Genomic DNA, 20,606 nt, shown 5'->3' on the forward strand with positions numbered 1-20,606 from the left:
TCATTACCTGCTTTTACCGATAATGCAATTTCATGTTATATTTATGAGAAAAGATAGTTTTAAGTTCTATATATGCTTTAAACAGGAAATGTAAAATTGCAGAGAAGTTATGTTGCATTCATGTACTCCTCGGATTGTTCCATTTCCTGAGTGGGAAAGTCATTCTTCTGACTTTGGTGTGTTCATAAGCTTTAAGGGGTAATGAGGAAACAACATGGGCGCTTCAAACAACATGAGTTGTATATTAATGCACAGACGGTTTAAACAACACATTGTCGCGTTTTCCAGAGGCTGTGTTTTGTTAATATTGTGAGTTTCTTCCTTGGTCTCTTAAAGATTCCATCTGGAAGATTTTCATTTAAATAAATGTCTGTTAAGTCTCTATCTATCTCTGAATGAGGTAACACAGAGGTGATTGAGGCTATGGCCCACTGATGAAAGCCTTTGCCTTTACAGTATTACAGACTGGCTGTCTGTGGCGGCTTTCGCAGAATAAATCTCAAGCGACGCCCCGTTAGTGACACGTTTTCCATCAGCCAGCAGTGGTTGGTCTGCCAGAGAGGGTAGGCGGAGCTAAGTGGCTGCTTTCTACGCAGCACTGTCTGGATATCTGGGACATGTGCTCCCGCAGTGACCGTTTATCGCCATAGGTGTCGCCAAAGAGAACGAAACTGACATCTTCAAGATTAGCACTTTAAACCACTGCTTAACCTGAGTCGTTATCAGAGTTAATGCCAATACATTTGATTAACCTTTCTAATGAATCTTGGTCACTCTACGTGGACAGCATGTAGAGGTTACAACTGAACTATATAACAAATTACACGTGCGCAAAACATTTATATGTGAATGTATAAAGGGTTTCTCACAGCAAACCCAATATGACATCAACTCGGCAAGTCCTATCTCACAATTTTTTCAGACTTTCCGGGTTGTTGAGGGGGAATTTGTGAGATTTTTCCCAGTTTGGGTTGAGTTTTTTTCCGATTACTCCAACACCACATGCATGACGATAATTTGGTTTGCCTTAGCCCAACATGTTCACAATTTCAAATCCATGGAAGAAAATCACCCAGCATTAGCTGCTGGCAATTCAAGTTGACAGAAAGACAATGAACTTTGATGCTAAATTTGATGAGTATGAGGCGAGAGCTAAGAAAACATTATCATATTAATTCTAAACAAATGTTTGGACATTTATCGGGAACAGACACCGGAGGGATTGAGAAACTCTTAGACGGATTCCTGCAGCATGTGTGTGACATCTGTGTAACTTCTCTTTGCCTAACTTGAAACTGAGTCGAAGAAGCTGGATTGCTTTTCATTTTTACGTTTGATTGTTGTTTCTGTTTAAGGTACTAAAGGCCCACCTGTCTATGCTGGACTTGGTGTCAGCGATCTTGTTGAGACTGGAGACTTTGAAGCCGTAGGCGTTTCCTCTCTGGCCCTTGTTCATGAAGTTGCCGAAGGCCAGCACCACCTCCAGCATCTGAGTCAGCCTCTTGCTCCGCACCACCTCCTTGGACGCATTCAGGATGGCTGGAGGGAAAATGGAAAGAGAGAGGAAAGGCAGCTGGAGAGATCATATAGTTGGTGATTGATATGTGTGCACTGAGTGTATCACCTTTTATATTACATAATGAACTGGCGGTTTTCCCCCATTCCTTTCCATTCTGTTTCTCTACTCAGCCCCCGCGGACGCATACGCAAACTCAGGTTTCAGCTGACCCAAGGCTTCTCATCCCTTCCTTCATTTCTAACATCCTTCACAATGATTGATCAATATTCCCCACAACAACTGGGCAGCTCAGTGGGGAAACCCATCAAGTCCTCTCATCCATCCATAAAACAGCAGGGGGAAGAGAATACTCCAAACACAGCCCCGTGCTGTCCGTTTCTTCCCCCCTGAGAGCGGACTTGTCTGGCAAAGAGCAGGTGGTTCCCCCCCTCCACAGAGGAAACCTCAGTGTGAATGTGAAAATCATTAACAAAGCCCATACTGTTATTGTTACAGTGCTTTGTGCTGTGATACAGCATGGGAACCGTTCCTCTGGCTCTGCTGACAGTGTTCGACTGGATTCATAATGGCCAACTGCACTGTCTTCTGCAACACTTCTATTGAACACGCTGGGTGGTCCTGGGAAACATAGTCTCATCTACAGTATATGACAAAGTAACATGAATAATAAAAGGATATGAGCACTTCATCACGGTCATCGATGAACATGTGTGGTCTGGGAACGTTTGGATGTAACAACAAAGATTCTGCAGGATTGAATCTATACTGGAACTCACAGGATTATTCCTCTGCTCGCTCTGTGTTTCCACTCCCGGCAGCCAGCAGCGTTAGTCAGAAGATATTTTCTATTTGATGGGAAACTAAAATGGATCGACTCTCTGACAAAGAAGCTGCAGCACACACCGCTAAACTGTCAGTGAGCATCGCTGAAAATAAAACACTGCTGGAACAAATAATGTAACACACTCACCAAGGCAGAGAAAGGCATTTTGCCCGGCTGAGGAAAGGATACTTTGATGCATCTGCGGGCTGCTGTCTTGACGGCGTTTTGCATGCCGTGATCTGGGGTGGTGCATAAGCCAGGTATGCCCATCAGTGCCTCGTTTTTGGGGGTTGTTTTTATGCTAATTACTTAACTTATCCTGATGTTTTTAGTATGTACAGTATTTGTCCTTTTTATGGGAAGAGAGAGTGGATGACTCTGGTGCGGGTCGGAGTTGTACCTGGAGACGCTGCATTACTGAGCCTCTGTACATGGGGCACACGCCTTACCCTGCGCCTCAGTTTATCCTAATTTTAGCTGTGTATGAACATGCTTGATATTTTTATTGTAACAGTGGCTGTAAGGCTTGTATCTACTGTTACATTCACGTCTGTATGTTGCAAATCACACAAAGCCTTTGGCCACAAAAATCTCACACTGGTGCTCTGTGCAGGCCCTCATACAGATTCTGCCCGAAACGACTCAAGCCGTTTTCCCACTGGTCAAAAAACCCGCAAACACTCGGCTTTTTTGCTTAATGGGAAAGGCTACAATCAGCATTATGACCTGGGTCAAATGACTCTGCAGTAGACCCGGGTAATTATCGCATCTGCTCCGATCGGCATTGATGGGAACACAAAACCCGTGTCGACACGCTAATCTCCGTCCTATTTCCGGCACGATGCTATGCTCCGTCGGTAACTTCTTGTCCTTGTCATCTTGGCTACAAATTCCGCCCGTCTCCGTCCGAGCAGCGCTCTGACATCGATCTAAATTTGTCTGTGCTGAGCTTGACAAACAGACTGAATGAGTCATAGATACAATAAAGACCTAACCACCGTAACATCTTCACTGTTTATTAACCCTCTCTCGGTGCGTTTGTGATGTCAGACGGTGACACAGTAGAAAAGAGACCGAAAGGAGTATACTTCACTATCTGTAAGCGGGCTCTGTCCCTTTAAGAAACCCCGCCCCTACAAGCCCACTTCCTCCTGATTGGCCAGCTCTCTCCGAAGCCTGCTGATGTCACAAAGTGCAGCGTGTAAAAAACGTTGTGAAACCTGTCGTTCACAGCAGCCTGCAGACTGAGCTGAGAAGCCTGGGGATTACTCCAAATAACTTTACCTACAGATATGAAACTTCACCCACATTTAGTCTGGACATCCAACATTGTAACATTATATATATGTCTTGAAATGTGAAACAGCATAATACCCCCTCTTTGAATGATGAGCAATGATATGATCGGACATGATACACTTTATTGTTGTCTTCGGCAAATTTGTCTTTGACTTAAATGCTACCACTTGAATGCTTTTCCGTCTCACAGGGACCCAAATCTGGTGCAGATTTTGCACATTGCCTCGTCTAAATTGGCTGGCAGTCTATTTTTATTTGGTCAAAAACACACATAAACTATCAATGTTAGATTTGGTGTGGTGAGAGGAGGAGCTGCCATTGTTCGTTATTAAAAAACAAAAGAGTGAAAATCTGCAGAATCAGAAGAGAATAGGAAGTTGGCAGGGACATTACACTCTTAACACTTGTTTACATTATGAATTTATTCACATATAACACGGACCTACTCTCATTAAAACATGAACATAGTGTCGGTGGTGCTGGCTTGCCATCCCCTGCTGTTGGCTTGTGAATTGCTAGATATTAGAATAAACGCGACAACCCCACTCAGCCATGACACACCCATGTTCACACACATGTGCGCACACACACATGTCTACGGAGGTCATTGGAAAGAAGAGTCTTTGAAGTGAGCAGCAGTGTTTATGACAGAGACTCTCCCCTCTCAACATGGGCCAGCTTTCCAAAACAGCCTCCTTGGTAACCTGGAGGCTGACTAGAAGGGAAAACTACAGTGGGCCAATATACAGCTTCCCACACACTCTAACCATGCGCACACACAGACACACACATGCACCCTGAACATGGAGAAAGGATTGGTCAAAGTGTTCAAAGCTGTCTTTTTTAGTGCCTGAAACTACAAGCGACACAAGCATGTACAATCATTTTAATGCTGTAAAAGCATGTAAAATGTAAATCACTGTCAGAAGGAGGGCTACCACTAACATTTATTTTCATTATCAATTAATCTGCCAACTCTTCTCACAAGTCATTGATTAACTTAGAAAAGTGTCTTCGACAAAATGTCAAAACATTGTGAAAAATGCAAACGTCTGGAGTTAATTTTGGGGCAAAGGTTGCCCAAAAGTAATCTCTATTTACATATTCTACGCAGAAATGTAGAATCTATAGGCAGTGACGTGTATTTTAAGGTAAGGCAAGTGGTTTCTGTCTGTAGTACGCTTGTAGTCCGAGTAGTATTGACCAATCACGTATCAGCAGGCTGCGGCGTATGCAGGAAGAACAGTCTGTGTGGAGAGCAAAAGCAGGCGGAACGTAATGCGTCTTAATGACATCCCGGCTCCCATCAGCGTCAGGGAAGATGATTTATCTTTTTATTAATCTCTATCAACAGACATCTGCATGCTAACGGCTAACGATCTAAACTTCTACTTGAGAAAAATTCCCTTGACACCAGCATTTCGATTTCCCGACTTCATTGAATGCATCAGAAATGATGGATCTGACCTCCATTTAACAAACGAGCATTTTAAAAGTAGTTCTCTTCTCTCCTCTTGAGGACAGACCTGACAAAGCTTCATCTTTACTTTTTACTTATCTGCATCATGATGTTGTAATTTTGGCAAAGGTAAGAGCCGTTAATTAAAGTCAATCACAAGAAAAATGAGTTCTTTTTCTGTAAACAACACAGCATGCGGACAAGCAAGTCTTGACTTAAGTTGTTTATTGCTAACTGCCGGCTACACGCCAAACATATTCACCGTTATCCCCAGAGGCTATATTGTTGTCAGACTATAGCCGATGGGATCCAAGATTGGCCAAAAAGTAGGGAAGAGTATTTTCAGCTGGAGAGTAATCCACATCTGGTTTGCAGGTGAGTGTTTCTTATGCTTAGTTTATCAATAACAAAGAAGCTGTATGGCACAGATGAGTTGGATAAATCAGCCTTTGGCTTTGTAATTAACATATTTCCTTGTTCTCCTTTTTATTGTTGATAATGAGAAAAATCTGGGATATTGTCAGCCTTAACCTCCATATAAACAACCACTGAGAGTTACATTCACAGCCTGTCTTTCTCCTTACCTTCAACCTTCGGCTTGGTTTCAGCAAGACGCTCTGCAAACTTCTTCTTAAAGAACAGGGCCTGCAGTCGGTGTTGGTAGTGGTCAATTCTGATGAAGGGCAGCACGAGGGAAAAGGAGGAGAAAAGAGAGAAAGGAAAACAGAACGAGAGGTGAGTTACAGTTTTCTCGAGGGAAGTGTAAATTCAAAGCTAGAAGCCACCTCATGGTACAAAACTCCCTCTACGGGTTTCACAGACCTTTGATCATCTATTAGGCTCCCATTAAGTCAGAGAGTGGTCAAATGGGAGTGTTAAACTTCCCACAAAGTTCACTGAGGGAGTGAGAGGGAATTTCAAAGTGGAAAGAAGAAATAACTAAATCCCAGATGAATTCCTCTGACCAAAGGAAAGCGGTCAAAAGGAAAGAGAGGACAGGGTAATATTTCACTGACGGGAATGAAAAGGTTTAATTATCTTGTACAAACAGTAAAGATTCTGTGGAACGCAGAAGAAATGGCACCGATGTAAAATGTGATGCGAGTCCTCAAAGGCAGCCATGAATCCTCCTCTCAGTTAAATAATTAATCACTCTGAAGTTTGAAGCTTGTTGTTACCTATTTTTCCATTATATTTTGTTCCAATATAATGTTTTATTTTAAGCTAATATTTAGTTATGAATCCCTATAACTTGCATTATCTAATATGTTTTAGCCCACTGCTAGCAAAACTAAACGATCCCACTTTTTCATTATGTTTGAAGCGTGTCAGGATATCACTCGCATATCGTGGGCTTGATCCAAATACTGAATCTACTGAAGGCACAACAGGAAAGCCCAACAAAATCCTGCACAAGCAACAACAATGGCACAAACCAAGGGGTGGAAAAATAAAGACTGTGACAACTTCATCGGTGGTGGTGGCGGTTGACTGTCCTTAATCGATGTCCGACATCTCTCCTCTCGAGTTTTTGGCTTGGGGAAAGCGAAAAATATGACACCCCCCTTTAAACCTATAAGATATCTGCTGTTGGACTTGTAGATTCGATATGCACACCGTTCAGGCATTTCTCCTTGTTCTGAAAGCTTGACAGGCCTCCTGCGCCTAGTTACGGTTGCTAATGTAGCATTGGATAGTGGCCGCTCAAGGGAGGGGCTTGGCGAAGGGTCAATTGTGGTTTACTGGCAAATGTTTGTACAAAAAAGTAGCTCTCATGTGTACCTGCTCATTTCGAAGAGGAAGCGATCAGCCCGGGCCATCCGCTCCAGCTCGTGTTTGTGCTCCTCCAAGAGATCAATGTCACTTTTCTCCGGGACAAACTTCAGCAGCTGCAAAGACACAAGCACAACGTGAATGCAAATGCTTACGTAGACATCTGCAGAGAGAACAGAATAAAAAGGGCCAATCTTTCAGGAAAGTCAGTATCAGCTTTCTTTTAATATTAATTAGCTTGATTACTGTGTCTGTCTCTTAATGTCCCTTAAACTTTATGGATGCAAAATTACACACTGAAATACATCAAAAACACTCAAGCTCCTTAAACACGTTGATCACTTCATGCGTCCTTCCTTGCCAGAATTCTATAACAAGCAAATATTGTTGACGCAATGCACATAAAACATCCAATAGAACATCCATCTCCTCAATCAGTCAAATCCACACATTGTTTTTACCAAGCAAAACAAACGGCCGTAATGCCAATACAAGAGCTGACTCTTACCTGCTCCAGCATGTCTTTGGCTAACTCTTCCCTTTCATCCATCTCTAGAATTGCCCTCTTCATCTCTTCGTTGCTCATTTTTAACCTGCAGAGGAAGGAAACAGGTGATTGAAAGCTTTTTTATTATAATTTAAATTAAACCTGCCAAGGGACCGCAGATGAAAAACTGCTTTAGGGCCCACTAACGCCGTTTTCTTTTGCACTGGCAGCACCCACGACCTCAACTTCAGAGCTTCTCACTGGTGCTTACTGTTGCTAGGTTACGAAATTGTCTGACGGCACTTCTGCTTCCCTTGGTAGTGACCGTTAAGTCTATTTTAAATTGCTCTGTTTGCTTAATATTTGCTTTTATTCAATCGTGTCCTGGCGTTAGCAGCAGCTCTACACCTGGAGGTGTACACAAGAACAATAGGATTAGCTTCACCTCCGCCATTGTTGTTGACAAAGTTGATATCGTAAGTTGGTGTTGGTTGGTCAGTGAGGGAGAAGCGATATTGACGAGCACGGTGGTGCTCCAGAAGTTGAAGTATGGCTGTGGAAGCTGAACAGCATTGGTTTAGAAAATAGGTGCTGCCAGCACAAAGGGTGGCGTTGGTGGACACAGGCCCTGAAGCTAACCCGGGTATATCTGAATAAACTGAACAAATATTGTACACGGTCCCTTAATAAAATTAATTTAACATGTATTTAAAAAGTACAAACAAACACGACAGAAAACTGTGATTTAGCTGATAAAATCCTGGTCTGAAGCAGTGTCGGCCCGGGAGCTCTTCCAGCTGTTTTCAGTGTTAAATGTGATGCGTTGTGATCAATAACAGCATTGTCGGTCTGTGCATCAAAGCCTTATTGACCAACTGCTGACCCCATTTGGGTCGGGTTTGTACCCTCGGGTCATTTACCACTGACACGAGAGCGAGCTCAGAGAGCACGCTGCTGTTTAGTCAGACAGAGGACGGTCTCAGGAAGTCTGTTCATTGATCTGTAAAGAGGGTTAACGATTCAAATTCTCTACGGAGCTGCGGGTCAGACGCACACATGGTAACCATATTGTTGGATGGATCTTAAATTATGACAACTTATTCCAATTCAGATCAGCAGCCCATTGGGAGGAGGGGGTCATTTTGTGTGTCGTAATTGAGGCAACGTCCAAATAACTACTTTCTCGTTACATTTTTACGACAATGCAAAACCTCTCCTACAGTTAAGACCAGCATTGACACTAAAATTGAGACTATTTGAAATGACACTGACCTCATTTTAGCTTGAAAACTCTAAAGTTGGATTTCAGCGTGTAGGGGCAGAAAAATCACTATCATGTGAAGATTTTCCAGTAGAAAAAATAAACACCAGCCTCGAGCTGCAGTGTAACTCAACACGAATAACCAATCACAACTGCTGCCCTTGAAGTCTATGCCAGCTGCTGTTGTGCAGTGTTATGCATGTATATTGGTTCTGCCGGCTACGTGTGCAAGGCTAGTTATTACTTGTGTGATTGCCATGTCCAGCTGCGTTATCATCCGAACATGGAGCGCTGCTGTTTTGGGTGCAACAACTAGTGCCTGTTTGTTTTCTTATCCTATTAAAATACAGAAAATGCATGCCCAGTAAAAGTGAGTAATCATGTGTGTGTTTTCAGTTTGTGTTGGTATGGATGGCGTTCAGCTCTAGTGGGGGCTAAAATGCTCCTCTGAACGGACCACCACGTCATGTGGACGTAGCCTTACACTGATGGTACTTGAATGTTTCGAAATACTCAAAAAAATCTTGTTATTCTCGTGATTATTCCGGTGATGCACCCTCAATGCTTTCTGCCTGTCATATGTTGCCTGGATGGTAACACGATTACACTGACAGATGTCCTCCTGCGTCCATTAAAAACACATTTCCTGTAGCACACATAAGAAGCACCTGCCTCAAGCAGCTCCACGCTGAGTTACTGCTTTAACCCCCGACCCCTACGGCTGCAGGATATACAGACGGCCTGCGCTCAGGGCATCTCTCCATTATTATAATCTAATAACAGATAATAAATATCCTGTTGCTTACGGATGGTACACAGTAACATGATTAATAATTCTTGCTCTTACTTTGAAAGCAGGATGACGCAGTTCTGTGCGCGTCTTCCATCAATGACTGACAGCTCCTTGACCTTCCGCGTGCTGACGTATATGTCATCCATAGAGCCCGTCTCTTTCTGCAGGAGGACAAAGGCAAAGAACCAGATTAGCTTGGTAGCATACTTTCACTTATGAGCGTTCACATAAATGCAAAGACCTCCTGCTCACATCTGTTTGACATCTTTCTGTTTTTAGAGATGATATGAACCTTCTAAGCAGTTTAAGCAGCATTTAACAGTGTGTTAATTTGAAGCAGACTTCAGAAAACTCATAAGAACCAGTTGTTGCAGTTTGATCACTGCCACTCTCAAGAGCAGGCTAAAAGGTTGCTCTCCTGCCAGATACTTTAGCTGGCCTCAGGTCAAGATCCCTGACCTGTTTTTGCAAAGCCAAATGTCATGCATCAGTTCTCACAGAGCATAAAGCACGTCTCATTAAAAATTATAAATCCTGGACTGACTTGTGGGAGTCGTATGATTGAAAACATCGAAACAGCAAAAGAAAGTTCCAAATTCATGCCGGTGCGAGCGAAAAAATCAAAAGCATGTCTTGTGTAAGCAGATTTTATTTGGTGAGTCATCCCGAGGAACACAATGCAGGCAGGCCTATAAAACCTTGCAGAGGAGCAGGAAACACTGCTCAAGACGTGGTCCAGGCCAGAGAGATATTCTTGTGAGTTTCACACAAATGTAGTTTTAAAATCCACAAGGGAGAAGAACACATGTCTGAGAAAACTGGTCGGGGCTGCAAGTTAAACGCGTTCTATTTATGGTATGAGCTGGTTTCCTGTCTCTTTTGGAGGTTGCTGCTGATGACGTGTGTGAAACAGATGCGGCTGGTAGAAAAAAGTAGCTTTTTTTCCATGCCTGCGTTGACCCACGTTGTGGGGCAGCAGAGTGAGGTTGGCAACAGGTTAGGGGGGCAACTCCCATTCACTGCGCAGACTAAACCCCCTCTGCTAACGTGCTAAAGGCAAATTTGCCAACTTGTGTGGAGCATGTGCACTCATTTAAATGTAACTGGAGACCAGCTCCTTCTTCTTCTATAACAGCTATTAAGTATCTTTATCATAATGTGGTCAGATGGACTGTTTAACATAAAAGCGGCTGCACTGAAAGATTTTTCCTTCCATCTTTTCTTCTTCCTGAGTTAATAAGGATGAATTCATGAATTTTTATGATTAAGGCAATGAACAGTAATGATGGGAATCTTGGTGATCAACTCAGTGAGTGAGATGAAAATCAGGATGATTATGAAAAATAAGACAATGATCTTTTTAATTTCCTCCTCCTCCTCCACCTCGCAGGTGATCTGCCTTCCAATGCATGAAGTAAAACCAACCTTTGCACTCAGGTACAGTCCTTTGCCAAAAGCTAACTAGCTGTTTGGGGTTCACATCCTGATGGTGGCTTGATGGTGACATTTTTTTCATTTCTTAACAAATCATACATACAAAACATAACACAACTTTGCAACCATAATGTAGGCTTTAGATAGTTTAATTAAACAAGTAATTGACTGCAGTCCGCTTCTGTAGTTGTTCTGGTGCATGTGATTTGTCGCCGTATGTGCTGTTTCTTTCTTTTGTTTCTTTTTTGTGCATTAATGTCTCATTATCATACTTCTGCATGCACCTTTATTGCACACTTTTGTGTTTTCTTCGTATTTGCTCCCTTTTCCTGTTTTGCGCATGTTGCAAAGCCATCTGGTGACCATGTTGTTGTATTTTGCACTTGTGAGCCCGATTGCCTCCTGTACTAAAGTGGCGGACTGTGTGCTGCAGGCTTTTAAAGCATTTTCATGATGAAAAAGCAAATTGAATAAAGGCTTTTTATTTATTTTTTTCCTCAGAAGAGCTCCTTGGTTTTTTCACCTTTTTGAATTATTATTATTATTAATTGTCATTGCTTTATTTACCCTGTTATCATGTATGTCAATCCACATTCTCTGTAAATACTTCAACCATCTACCTCTGGTACATAACAACCTGATTCACAACCATATTTATCTCTGCACCTTTGCACTCTCTATTACACCATCGCACTATATTGTCTCCTGTCTATAAGTGCTGTTGTGTTTTCTTTAAATAATGTATATATACATATTTATATATATATATATATATGCATCATTTGTAAAATATATTTGTATCCACAGGTGTGTATGTAGTAGTTTTAGATTGAGTTTTTGACTGTGTTACCTTTGTCTAATCTGTCCTTGTTTCTAAGTTTAGTATGTCTGTTTAGTTTGTGTGTCTGTACATCGAGAGCAAAGAAAACCTGGAGTCAAATTCCTTGTAGGTGCCCACATACTTGGCCAGTAAAGCTGATTGTGATTCTTATTGAGCAGAATATTTAATGCGCTTTGAGTTGGCAGGCAGGTATTGAAGTCTATCACAAAGTTTTTCTCAAAGGAAGACCTGTTCACTGAAAGACGGTATAAACAAGACTAACTGTGTTTAAGAGGAGGAATTTCAGGCCTGTGTCTCAGTTGTGTCTGATAGAACAGATGCGCTTCTTGTTGTTCAGGCTGTGTTACTGCTGGCATTTTACTCAAGCCATGCGTACATAAATGACCTGGAAGACAGACGCTCAAAGTCAGTTTTGTTCCAGGGTTCTGTGTAGATATAGTGATTGTGTGATGGGCTCTGAGTGCTGGTGACTTACAACATAATACTGAGATTAAACGCACCCTGTACGGACAAACATAGACTCCTTAAAAACACATTTCATGTGGAGTAAGTGCCTTTTGTCCTGTGTGTGTTTTCTTCTTTGCACTCATTTGGTCATCACATCTCTTTTTGGACAACTCACATAATTATACATTCCTTATACAAATAACCGGCCTCTCTCTCTCTCTCTCTCTGTGTGTGTGGCTGTTGCATCGCAGAAGAGAAGTTGATGCAGCACAGAAGGTAACACTGAGATAAAGATGCTGCTGGAAGTGTAACTCACCTGTTTGAAGGATTGGTTAGTGAGCAGGTCCTGCGCAGGCAGTCGGAGAGTGCAGAGAGACACAAAAAATTGGAAACACATGCAAAGATTAGCAATTCAAGCAGAAAATAAAGTGGTGCAAGTGCAAAGAACTACAACTACGCACACTACAAGCCGAAGCTGGGGGGAAAAAATCTACTGTCCAAGTCGTCAGGGGCTCATGAAAGTCTGAAATCTGTTCATTCTGGTTTCTGTGTTCTTAAACAGGTCACCATTGTTCTAATGTATTCTTTTGATTGCATCTACATCTGTCTTGACATGGAAAAACAAGACAAATGAAAAATGAGTGTGGTTACTAATCCTACAGGGGGCAAATGTAAACAAAAGCCCATTTTAAAAGTAGAGACCAATGACAAGCTTCAAAAAGCAATCATGCCCTGTATAAACATGCAAAATTGTCCAGTTGAATTTAGTCTCACTCTTGCCAAATGGAACCAGGTTGTCGGAGCCAGAAAGACCTTGGTTTTTTTTATGTGGCTCCATCCATTGAGATCTGCATTTAAGCGTCGACCCGAGCCAATAAAAACCTGCTCTGTATAAATAAATACCCACAGTAAATCTCTGTCGGCAACAGCCTCAAACGACCCGTTACCCTTTAATAAAAGCCTGAAAAGACAAGTTGTGCTTTCAGCTGTCAGAAGGCTTTTAAGCACGGCAGTAAAATTCATAAGATAGAAATTCAACAAAGCCCCCAAAGAGGTGAAGTGCTGCTCCTCCACTGAGCCTGAACGACCTTGCTTTAAACAGCCATTACTACAAACTCATTAGGGCAAATTAACGTTCCACTTAAACCCATTTGAGGCAGTAAAATATATCAGTGTATGCAACTGAACGAATATCATCACATGACAAGTGGTGTGTAATTAGTTTGTAGCACACACAGTGAAGTAATCACTGTGTACTGTATGCAACGGCCCTGAAGGCGTGCGTTCTGCAATTAACCTATTAGTTAGTCCCTGATTCACCGTGGTTTACTCAATTGCCTCTTTATTTTAGCCTTCAGTATAGATTCTCCCGTACGGTGACTCCTCGTGATCTCAGTGACTGTTTGCTCTGTGTTGATGCTGATCCATGAGCCCCGTGAAGACCCGGTCAGGGTGCCAAGTTCTCACACAAACGCTGTGCAGACACAGGGGCAAAGCTTGAGCCGTGTGGCATCTCTACAATCAGGCACTCAGCAGTGAACAGCTGCTCATGTTAGCCCGGAGCCGGACCCTCGAGAGTCTTCTTACAACATCTCGCCCCTCAACCCGTCACACACACACTCTGTCACTTAGGGATGCACAATGTACCACAACGTCATTGTATGGGCTGATTAAAGATTTATACCTAATAATTGGTTTTGGCTCTAAATTAATGTTTTTGCGAATATGACAGACCAATAAGATGATGCTTTAATTTGGGCTGCGTGCAGTCTACAAAATGTTAGACAGCTGTGCAAAATGACAAACAACAAACTCTGAGAGCCCAAAATTACATCTTCAAATAGCCTCCTCTGTCAAACCAACAGTTTAAACCCAAAGACTTTTCATTTACAAAATGACAAAAAGCGGAGAACCTTTACATTTAAGAAGCTCTAACCAGCAAATGTTTCATAATATACGAAGGACATTTAATGGTGTCTTAAATTATGAGGAAAAAATATGTTCATGATCAAATTTGGCATAAAAGTAATCGGTAAATATCCCGTATTGTGCATCCCTACCCTCTCTTAATACATACACACTCACTGACACTTATAAAAACAACAGCCCTATATTTTTGTGTCTGTAAATTAATGTTTCAAGAACTAAAACATGCACAAACTTTTATCTTTAAGTGATAAAAGTGCTTTCCAGATGACTGTATCCCAACAAATCCAAACCTGCTGTCTCTGATAGGCTGAAAACATCTTCTCGATGTCCTTGAGGTCGAGAATCTCGAAAGCTCTCAGGTCATCGATGTCGTGCCAGATGGTGCCGTTGATCACATTCTGAGGATGAGTTGAAGGAAAAAGCAGATTCACACTTGTTAACATTTACTTTGCATTGTTTGGTCTGAACCCTAACCCTACTGAAAGCAAATCAGGGATGAACAGAAGCTTTGAATTTTGGAGTTGGATCAGCTAACAGAGCATATCTCTATACTTGCAGGATGCTTATATTAACATAAGAACTGGAGGGCAAAAATGCTTTGATTTCATTCAGCAACGTTTTATTTCATATATATATAAATCTAAACTCAATGTGCTTCACAGAAGATAAAAAACAGACAAACAAACCTTGCACCAACCCAAACATATACTGAAAGTACAGGTCTTATGCTGCCTGATGAGAGCACACACAGTAACACAAAAGGGAACGCACACAACTCAAAGAACTCAGATTTGATGAGTTTATCTCTCACCTCTCCCAGCTTGGCCCAGTTGAAGGACTTGAGCGGATGAGAAGGCTGAGGGATGGACTTGGAGCGCATGGTGCTCGCCGAGCTGAACGAAGAGGGAATAGGAGGAGGCGGGGCTCCAAAAATCGGAGGTGCTCCGGGTGGAGGAGGAGGCGGTGGAGGAGGCGGGCAGCTGAACGGTAGTGGAGGAGGAGGAGGTGGAGGACAGCCACCCATCATAGGTGGTGGAGGAGGAGCCATTGGACCGCCAGGAGGAGGAGGAGGAGGAGGGAATGACACGCTGCCACCCTGTTGGAGAGGAGGAGAATAAGAAGATGAAGGTAATTAAAGATGTCGATTAACAGCCTGTTCTCACACCAGTATTATTGAACATGGCAGATTGGTCAGTGATGAAAAGCTTCAAAATATGAATACGCCACTTTGACGCCGCCTTTTACGCCACCTTGACGCTGCATTTTACGCCGCCTTTTAAGCCACCTTGACGCCGCCTTTACACCATCTTTACACTGCCTTTATGCCACCTTGACGCCGCCTTTACGCCATCTTTTTGCGCCTTAGCCATTTTATATTGAAATAATGCGTAAATGTAACCAAACTGCTATTGTTTCAAAATGTTTACAGTATATCAATTATTCTTACATTAAAAACTTCTTGAATGTGAAATGTCTCTCAACAAGCTAAATTTAATTATTTTTCTATTAGTATTTTTTTTACTTTTTATTAAACATGTATTTTGGAACTTTTTGGTGTGTGATGTGAGAAACATTTAAATTCCAATCTGCCACATTTGACACATATGACACTTACTTGATTACACATGCTTAACTAACGCTAGAGGGAAACTTAGAGCTTCATATTTTGAAGAGAAGTTTGGAGTTTGGAGAACATAGTGCCTTTAATAAGATAAATTAAGTACTAAGAGAGTAGCTACAACACAACACTCAAAGTGTGTGTTGTATACAAAGCAGCAGTGCTCACAGATATGTCGTTGATCCGTGTGGACAGGTCCAGGACTTGCTCCCTGGCTGAGCGCAGCTCCACTCCCTCACGCTGCAGTTTGTCCTTCATCTTATTCAGAGTCTTCATCATGTCCTCCTTCTCCTGGGTCTTGGTTTCACACTCCCTCTCCTTCTTCTCCAGTTTAGCTAGCAGCTCTGCGTGATCTAAAAGGCAAACATCAAGGCAGGAACATGTTCATACTTCATATTGAGAAGCAGGTTATTATTTTGGGGCAAATATATTAAAAGCCGACTGATAGAGATGAAAATGCATGATGCATTTGATGATGCATTTTCTCTCTCCACCTGCAGAGTGCAGTGTTTAAAATAAGTCTTACCTTTCCTGAACTTCTCTGCCTGGTCTCTCCATTGTTTCACCTCATTCTCATTGACCAACCTGCGACGCAGGGAGACGAAAAATGAGTACAGACTGAAAAGTCACTATTAAAGTGAGTCTTTCACAAAACGATGGCACGGAGGGGGAGACTGCAGCAGAACCAAGTCAAAGCGGAACATTTAGGAAGAAATGTAATTATTGGGTTGGAAATCTATTGATCACTCATCAATTTAGACCTTCTTATCCAGAATTAATTCCAGCTTTGACTTGGTTCATCAATTTGCTTGTTTAAGCCTCGTAACAACATATTGGTTATTAAAAGAATCCTGCAGGTAAAAGCATTAATTATTATCATAAGCAGAGATATACATGTAGGGCTTAGTTCTGCTGTAGGATTGAAGTTAAACCAAGTTACTTTGATGTTTTTAGATAAATATGAGATCAACTGATGTGGGAGACGGTACATTAAAGTTAAGAATAGGAGTTAAAATGTGAAAACTGAATGAAAGAGAAATGAAAGATTGTTAGATGGAGTGTTTGGAGAAGTACGTTTGGATGAGGAAAGACTGGAAAGTGAAACCTTGAGCATCTGTTGAAGCCATGGCTAGAGTTGAGAGAATAAACATATTTTGAGTGTCACAGAGCTTCAAACAGATGAAGAGAAAAGAGAGGGAGAGACGCGACTACTGAACAGGGAAAGTGCTGAGGAAGGATTTCCAATAAGTGCTAATGATTTGTTCCTAAATGCTTGTAATCAATTCTCACGAGGAAATCCACGAGGCAATCTAAAAGCAAATTAGCCATTAATCAGATTCAGGCTTCTACGTTCTTGTGTTAATGAACTTGATTACAAACTCTGAGCTGTTTTAATTACAGCTGAAGCGACGCTCCATCGATCCAGCTAATTAACATAAAAACAACTTTTTGTGTTCATTTTGGGTTCATGCACACGCGTGAGCCGTCAGAGGCGTCATCATGCTGACCGCAGATGATGAATGACTTTGTCTACTGGTTGTTTTAACAGTTGTTTTAATGCCCCCCTCCTCCTCCCACTATGAGCCACTGCAGCCTGAGACATAATGTGCACTTCCCTCCAGCAGAATTTGGCAGTAAAGTTCGGTATAGGTTTTGAACGCTCTGCAAAGGACAGTAAAGGACATCCAGGCTTACATGCAGCATCCGCGCTCATCTTCTGCGTGCTACTGGAAAGACTCACGCTCAAGTGAGCTGATTGCACAAACAGTAGTGGCTGAATAAGTGAACAAAGCTGGAGCTGGCAGGGTCCAAGGTTTACCACGCTGCATGTTTTATGGTGCTTTCACCGCCGAGACTAAACATATTCATCACTGATCTGAATCTTGGTTTAGAAATAACAGAAAGTGGGAGAGAGTGGAAAAGAAGAAAGACGGTGAAAGAAAAGAATGAGAGCTCGACAGGAAGGGAAACTGAAGCTAACTTGTGGGACAAACGCACACCAAATGTATCGTATGCACAAAGCCCAGAATGCCATCTTTTAGCACGACCTGCTCCCAGCGCACACCGCGGTCTTTGGCTCCTAAACACTAGTCGGGATAAGTTTCAAAAGTCAGTGAAACTCTGACCACAGAACCCAGCAAACGCTGCAGATCATTCAGAAACAGATTCCTCGAAGCGACGGTGCAGAGTGTGCCCTCGATGACACACAGAAAACATCCAAGCGCTCATGTTTGCTTTTCCTTCATAGAATGATTATTCCTCCCTGTTGACTCCCACATGAGCTGAGCTGACTGCTTCGCCGCACCTCAACATGGCTGACTTGGCTCGTTTAATGCGATTAGAGTAATTTCCTTTTGATCTCCGGCTTCCTCTTTCAGGCCAATTCACGCTCTTCCTCCGATTTTACCCACGACCCCCTGCTGCCACTTCACCTCACCTTCCTGTGCAACCACATTCTCCTCTCCCATCACTGGCATAATAGGTGCAACAATTAAAAACAGGGCCATGAGTGCTGAAACTGGTTACACAAGTGGATCCCGGTTTTCTCTATATGTTTCTTGATAGTAAAGCTCCAGAGGCCGATTACATTTGCCAGGTCTGACACCCTCTCTGATCTCCGATCTATTCATCATGATATTTACCTGAACAGAAACATGCTTCCTAACTGCATTTAGAAAAGAAATCATCTCATATCTTCGGACAAGAGTTGAGCTATTAAAGAGCAATCCTCACTATAACCCTAAAGTTAGTACGTCTAACACCCTGTTCTGATTTAAAAGTAATGGCTCCAAGCTAACCAGACAACGAGACAGTCATCGAGTGGATACAGGGAGTCTCATGTACTTTGTAAGCACAGATACAGGCATGTTAGGATATGTGCAGATTGCAGAGTTGAGTTTAGAGTTCTAATTAGGATAAGAGACGAGGTCTGACACTTTAGGAGCTGCTTCTATCATAGGAAGATTGGATTTCTTTTATCTGTACAGCTCCAGTTAAGATAGGATTATTTTCTGTAATGAGGCCCCGGATGGATAACTCATGATAATCCAGTGCTGCTCTGCCGGCCTCAAAACATTGCATAATGTTTGTATCAGACTCGTGTTGGCTCTTATGTTACGTTTCAATCGCAGGAGTCTTCCCCGTGACGAGGAACCTTTGGAGGAACTTTCCACGGGAGAAACCAAGGTCTAAATTAAACTGACAATCTTGAAGATTTTAGTTTCATTCACTCGGGTGCCCCCTAATGGTGATATACGGTAATTACAGGAGCACACTTCACCAATTTCACGTCTGCAGGCTCCGGTTGTAACTCTTGATTTTCCTGGCTGACCTTTTCAGACTGTTTGCCTTCATCTGAGCGTCGAGTTTGTTTCTTTTTCTTTGGATTTTCACTTATTTTTGAAGTTGTATCTGTAGTCATCCATCTTTTCTTTGTTTGTTCAGCCACAGTAGATTACTGTTTACTCGCAACACTTGCAGAGAGCGGAAAAGCAGCCGCTTAGCTCCGCCTACCCTCTCTGCCAGAAAACGCGTCACTAACTGGGCGCCGTTTGTGATGTTTTCCGCAAAAGTCGTCCCAGACACCCAGTCTGTGATACTGCAAAAGCAAAGGCTTTCATCAGTGGGCCATAGGCTCAGTCAGCATTGTGTTACCTCATTTGGCGATAGACAGTGACTTAACAGACATTTATTTACATGAAAATCTTCGAGATTATTACTTTAAGTTCAAGCAACATAATTTACCCCCTAAAAAGTGCTTTGAGGAAAGGTGGTACTTCTGAGGGTACAGGAACTATAAGGGTGCGGCTTGCAGCACTTAACATTTCTGATTGGTTGAGCATCAAATCCTTTTTTAGCCATTTTTTGAGTAATCTGCAGCTGCAAAGTGGTTAATCAGTTTTCTTTCTTTGTGTTGGAGTTGATGATCAATTCAGTTCCTAATACGCATTTTTACTGGGGACAAAAAAATCTGAGGGAGTTTGAAACTGTGACCAAGAATAATAAGGTGTTTCTTTATATGGTGTCATTGTTGTGCTATAGTTGTGAGCTAAGATAGCCTGTAAAAACAGCTGCACCCTTTTACATATCAGTGAAAAAAGTCAGTAAATTCTCAGGTGGTCTTTAGATGCGGTTGAACAAAGGGCTACAGAAACCTTTTAGCTCCTTAAAGAGCAGTACCTGGAATTATAATTTAAGGTACTTTAAGGTACTAACATGATGCGAAGAGGATGCATTACCCACTTATTCCAAAAAAACAAAGAGAGCATATTTGCAGCTCTGAAGCTCTCTTATAATCGTCTGAACTACACTTTAATGTCTGGCCTGGATAATCACTTACAATAACATCCTATAATAGCAAATAAACATATGCTTTAAAGTCAAACCCTGACATGTCTGCTTTCATTGAGGTTAATGAGATTCCACTTACATGCGAATGATGTTCTTAACACTGAAGTTATCCAGAGGGGCCATGTCGGGGTCCTCCCCCTTGTCGTCCTGTAGGACTATCTGCTGCAGGATCCGGTCTAACAGCTGCCAGTGATGCAGGCTGCCACCGCCACGTTTATCTGGATGAGTCACACACACACACAAATAATAACGTGAGTGACAAAGGGTATACAGATTTTATTAACTCATTATACACCTTCTCTTTGTTATGCAGCTACTCACAGGGCATCTGCAGGCAGTGCTGGAGGATGGAGAGGAGGTTGGGGTAGGCGTCCGTGTGGCTCAGCTTCTTCTTGATCAGCTCAAACATGGCACCGGCACTCTTAGTGTCTACATGAGACTATTCAGAAAGACAAGCAGGGTTGAATTGATAATACATCCTTCTGTTTGACTTTAGGTCATTGGGGCCATACAGCAAAAAGATATTCTATGTTGTATGTATGAGGTGTGCTGCTGCAGGTCATTCAGCACATC

At 42.3% G+C, this 20,606-nt stretch overlaps 1 protein-coding gene across 4 annotated transcripts in view; it reads right to left on the bottom strand.

The window, feature by feature from the left end:
* daam2 (dishevelled associated activator of morphogenesis 2) overlaps nt 1–20,606 on the bottom strand; it is a 129,873-nt gene that overhangs the window by 16,759 nt on the left and 92,508 nt on the right. For 3 of the 4 annotated variants that reach the window (XM_069661319.1, XM_069661320.1, XM_069661322.1), the window contains exons 10-21: nt 20,355–20,472; nt 20,113–20,251; nt 16,210–16,268; nt 15,852–16,036; nt 14,877–15,161; nt 14,356–14,463; nt 12,453–12,482; nt 9,469–9,575; nt 7,382–7,466; nt 6,883–6,989; nt 5,685–5,773; nt 1,371–1,539 (exon numbers count right to left, since the gene is read on the bottom strand). In XM_069661319.1, the coding sequence (XP_069517420.1) occupies nt 1,371–1,539; nt 5,685–5,773; nt 6,883–6,989; nt 7,382–7,466; nt 9,469–9,575; nt 12,453–12,482; nt 14,356–14,463; nt 14,877–15,161; nt 15,852–16,036; nt 16,210–16,268; nt 20,113–20,251; nt 20,355–20,472 (1,481 nt within the window). The remainder of the gene's footprint in view (nt 1–1,370; nt 1,540–5,684; nt 5,774–6,882; nt 6,990–7,381; nt 7,467–9,468; nt 9,576–12,452; nt 12,483–14,355; nt 14,464–14,876; nt 15,162–15,851; nt 16,037–16,209; nt 16,269–20,112; nt 20,252–20,354; nt 20,473–20,606) is intronic. The other variant, XM_069661321.1, reaches the window with a different exon arrangement.

This window comes from Semicossyphus pulcher, unplaced genomic scaffold (assembly GCF_022749685.1).
Source record: "Semicossyphus pulcher isolate SPU_LCO1_2020_fin unplaced genomic scaffold, fSemPul1.0.p SCAF_14, whole genome shotgun sequence".
Lineage (NCBI taxonomy): Eukaryota > Metazoa > Chordata > Actinopteri > Labriformes > Labridae > Semicossyphus > Semicossyphus pulcher.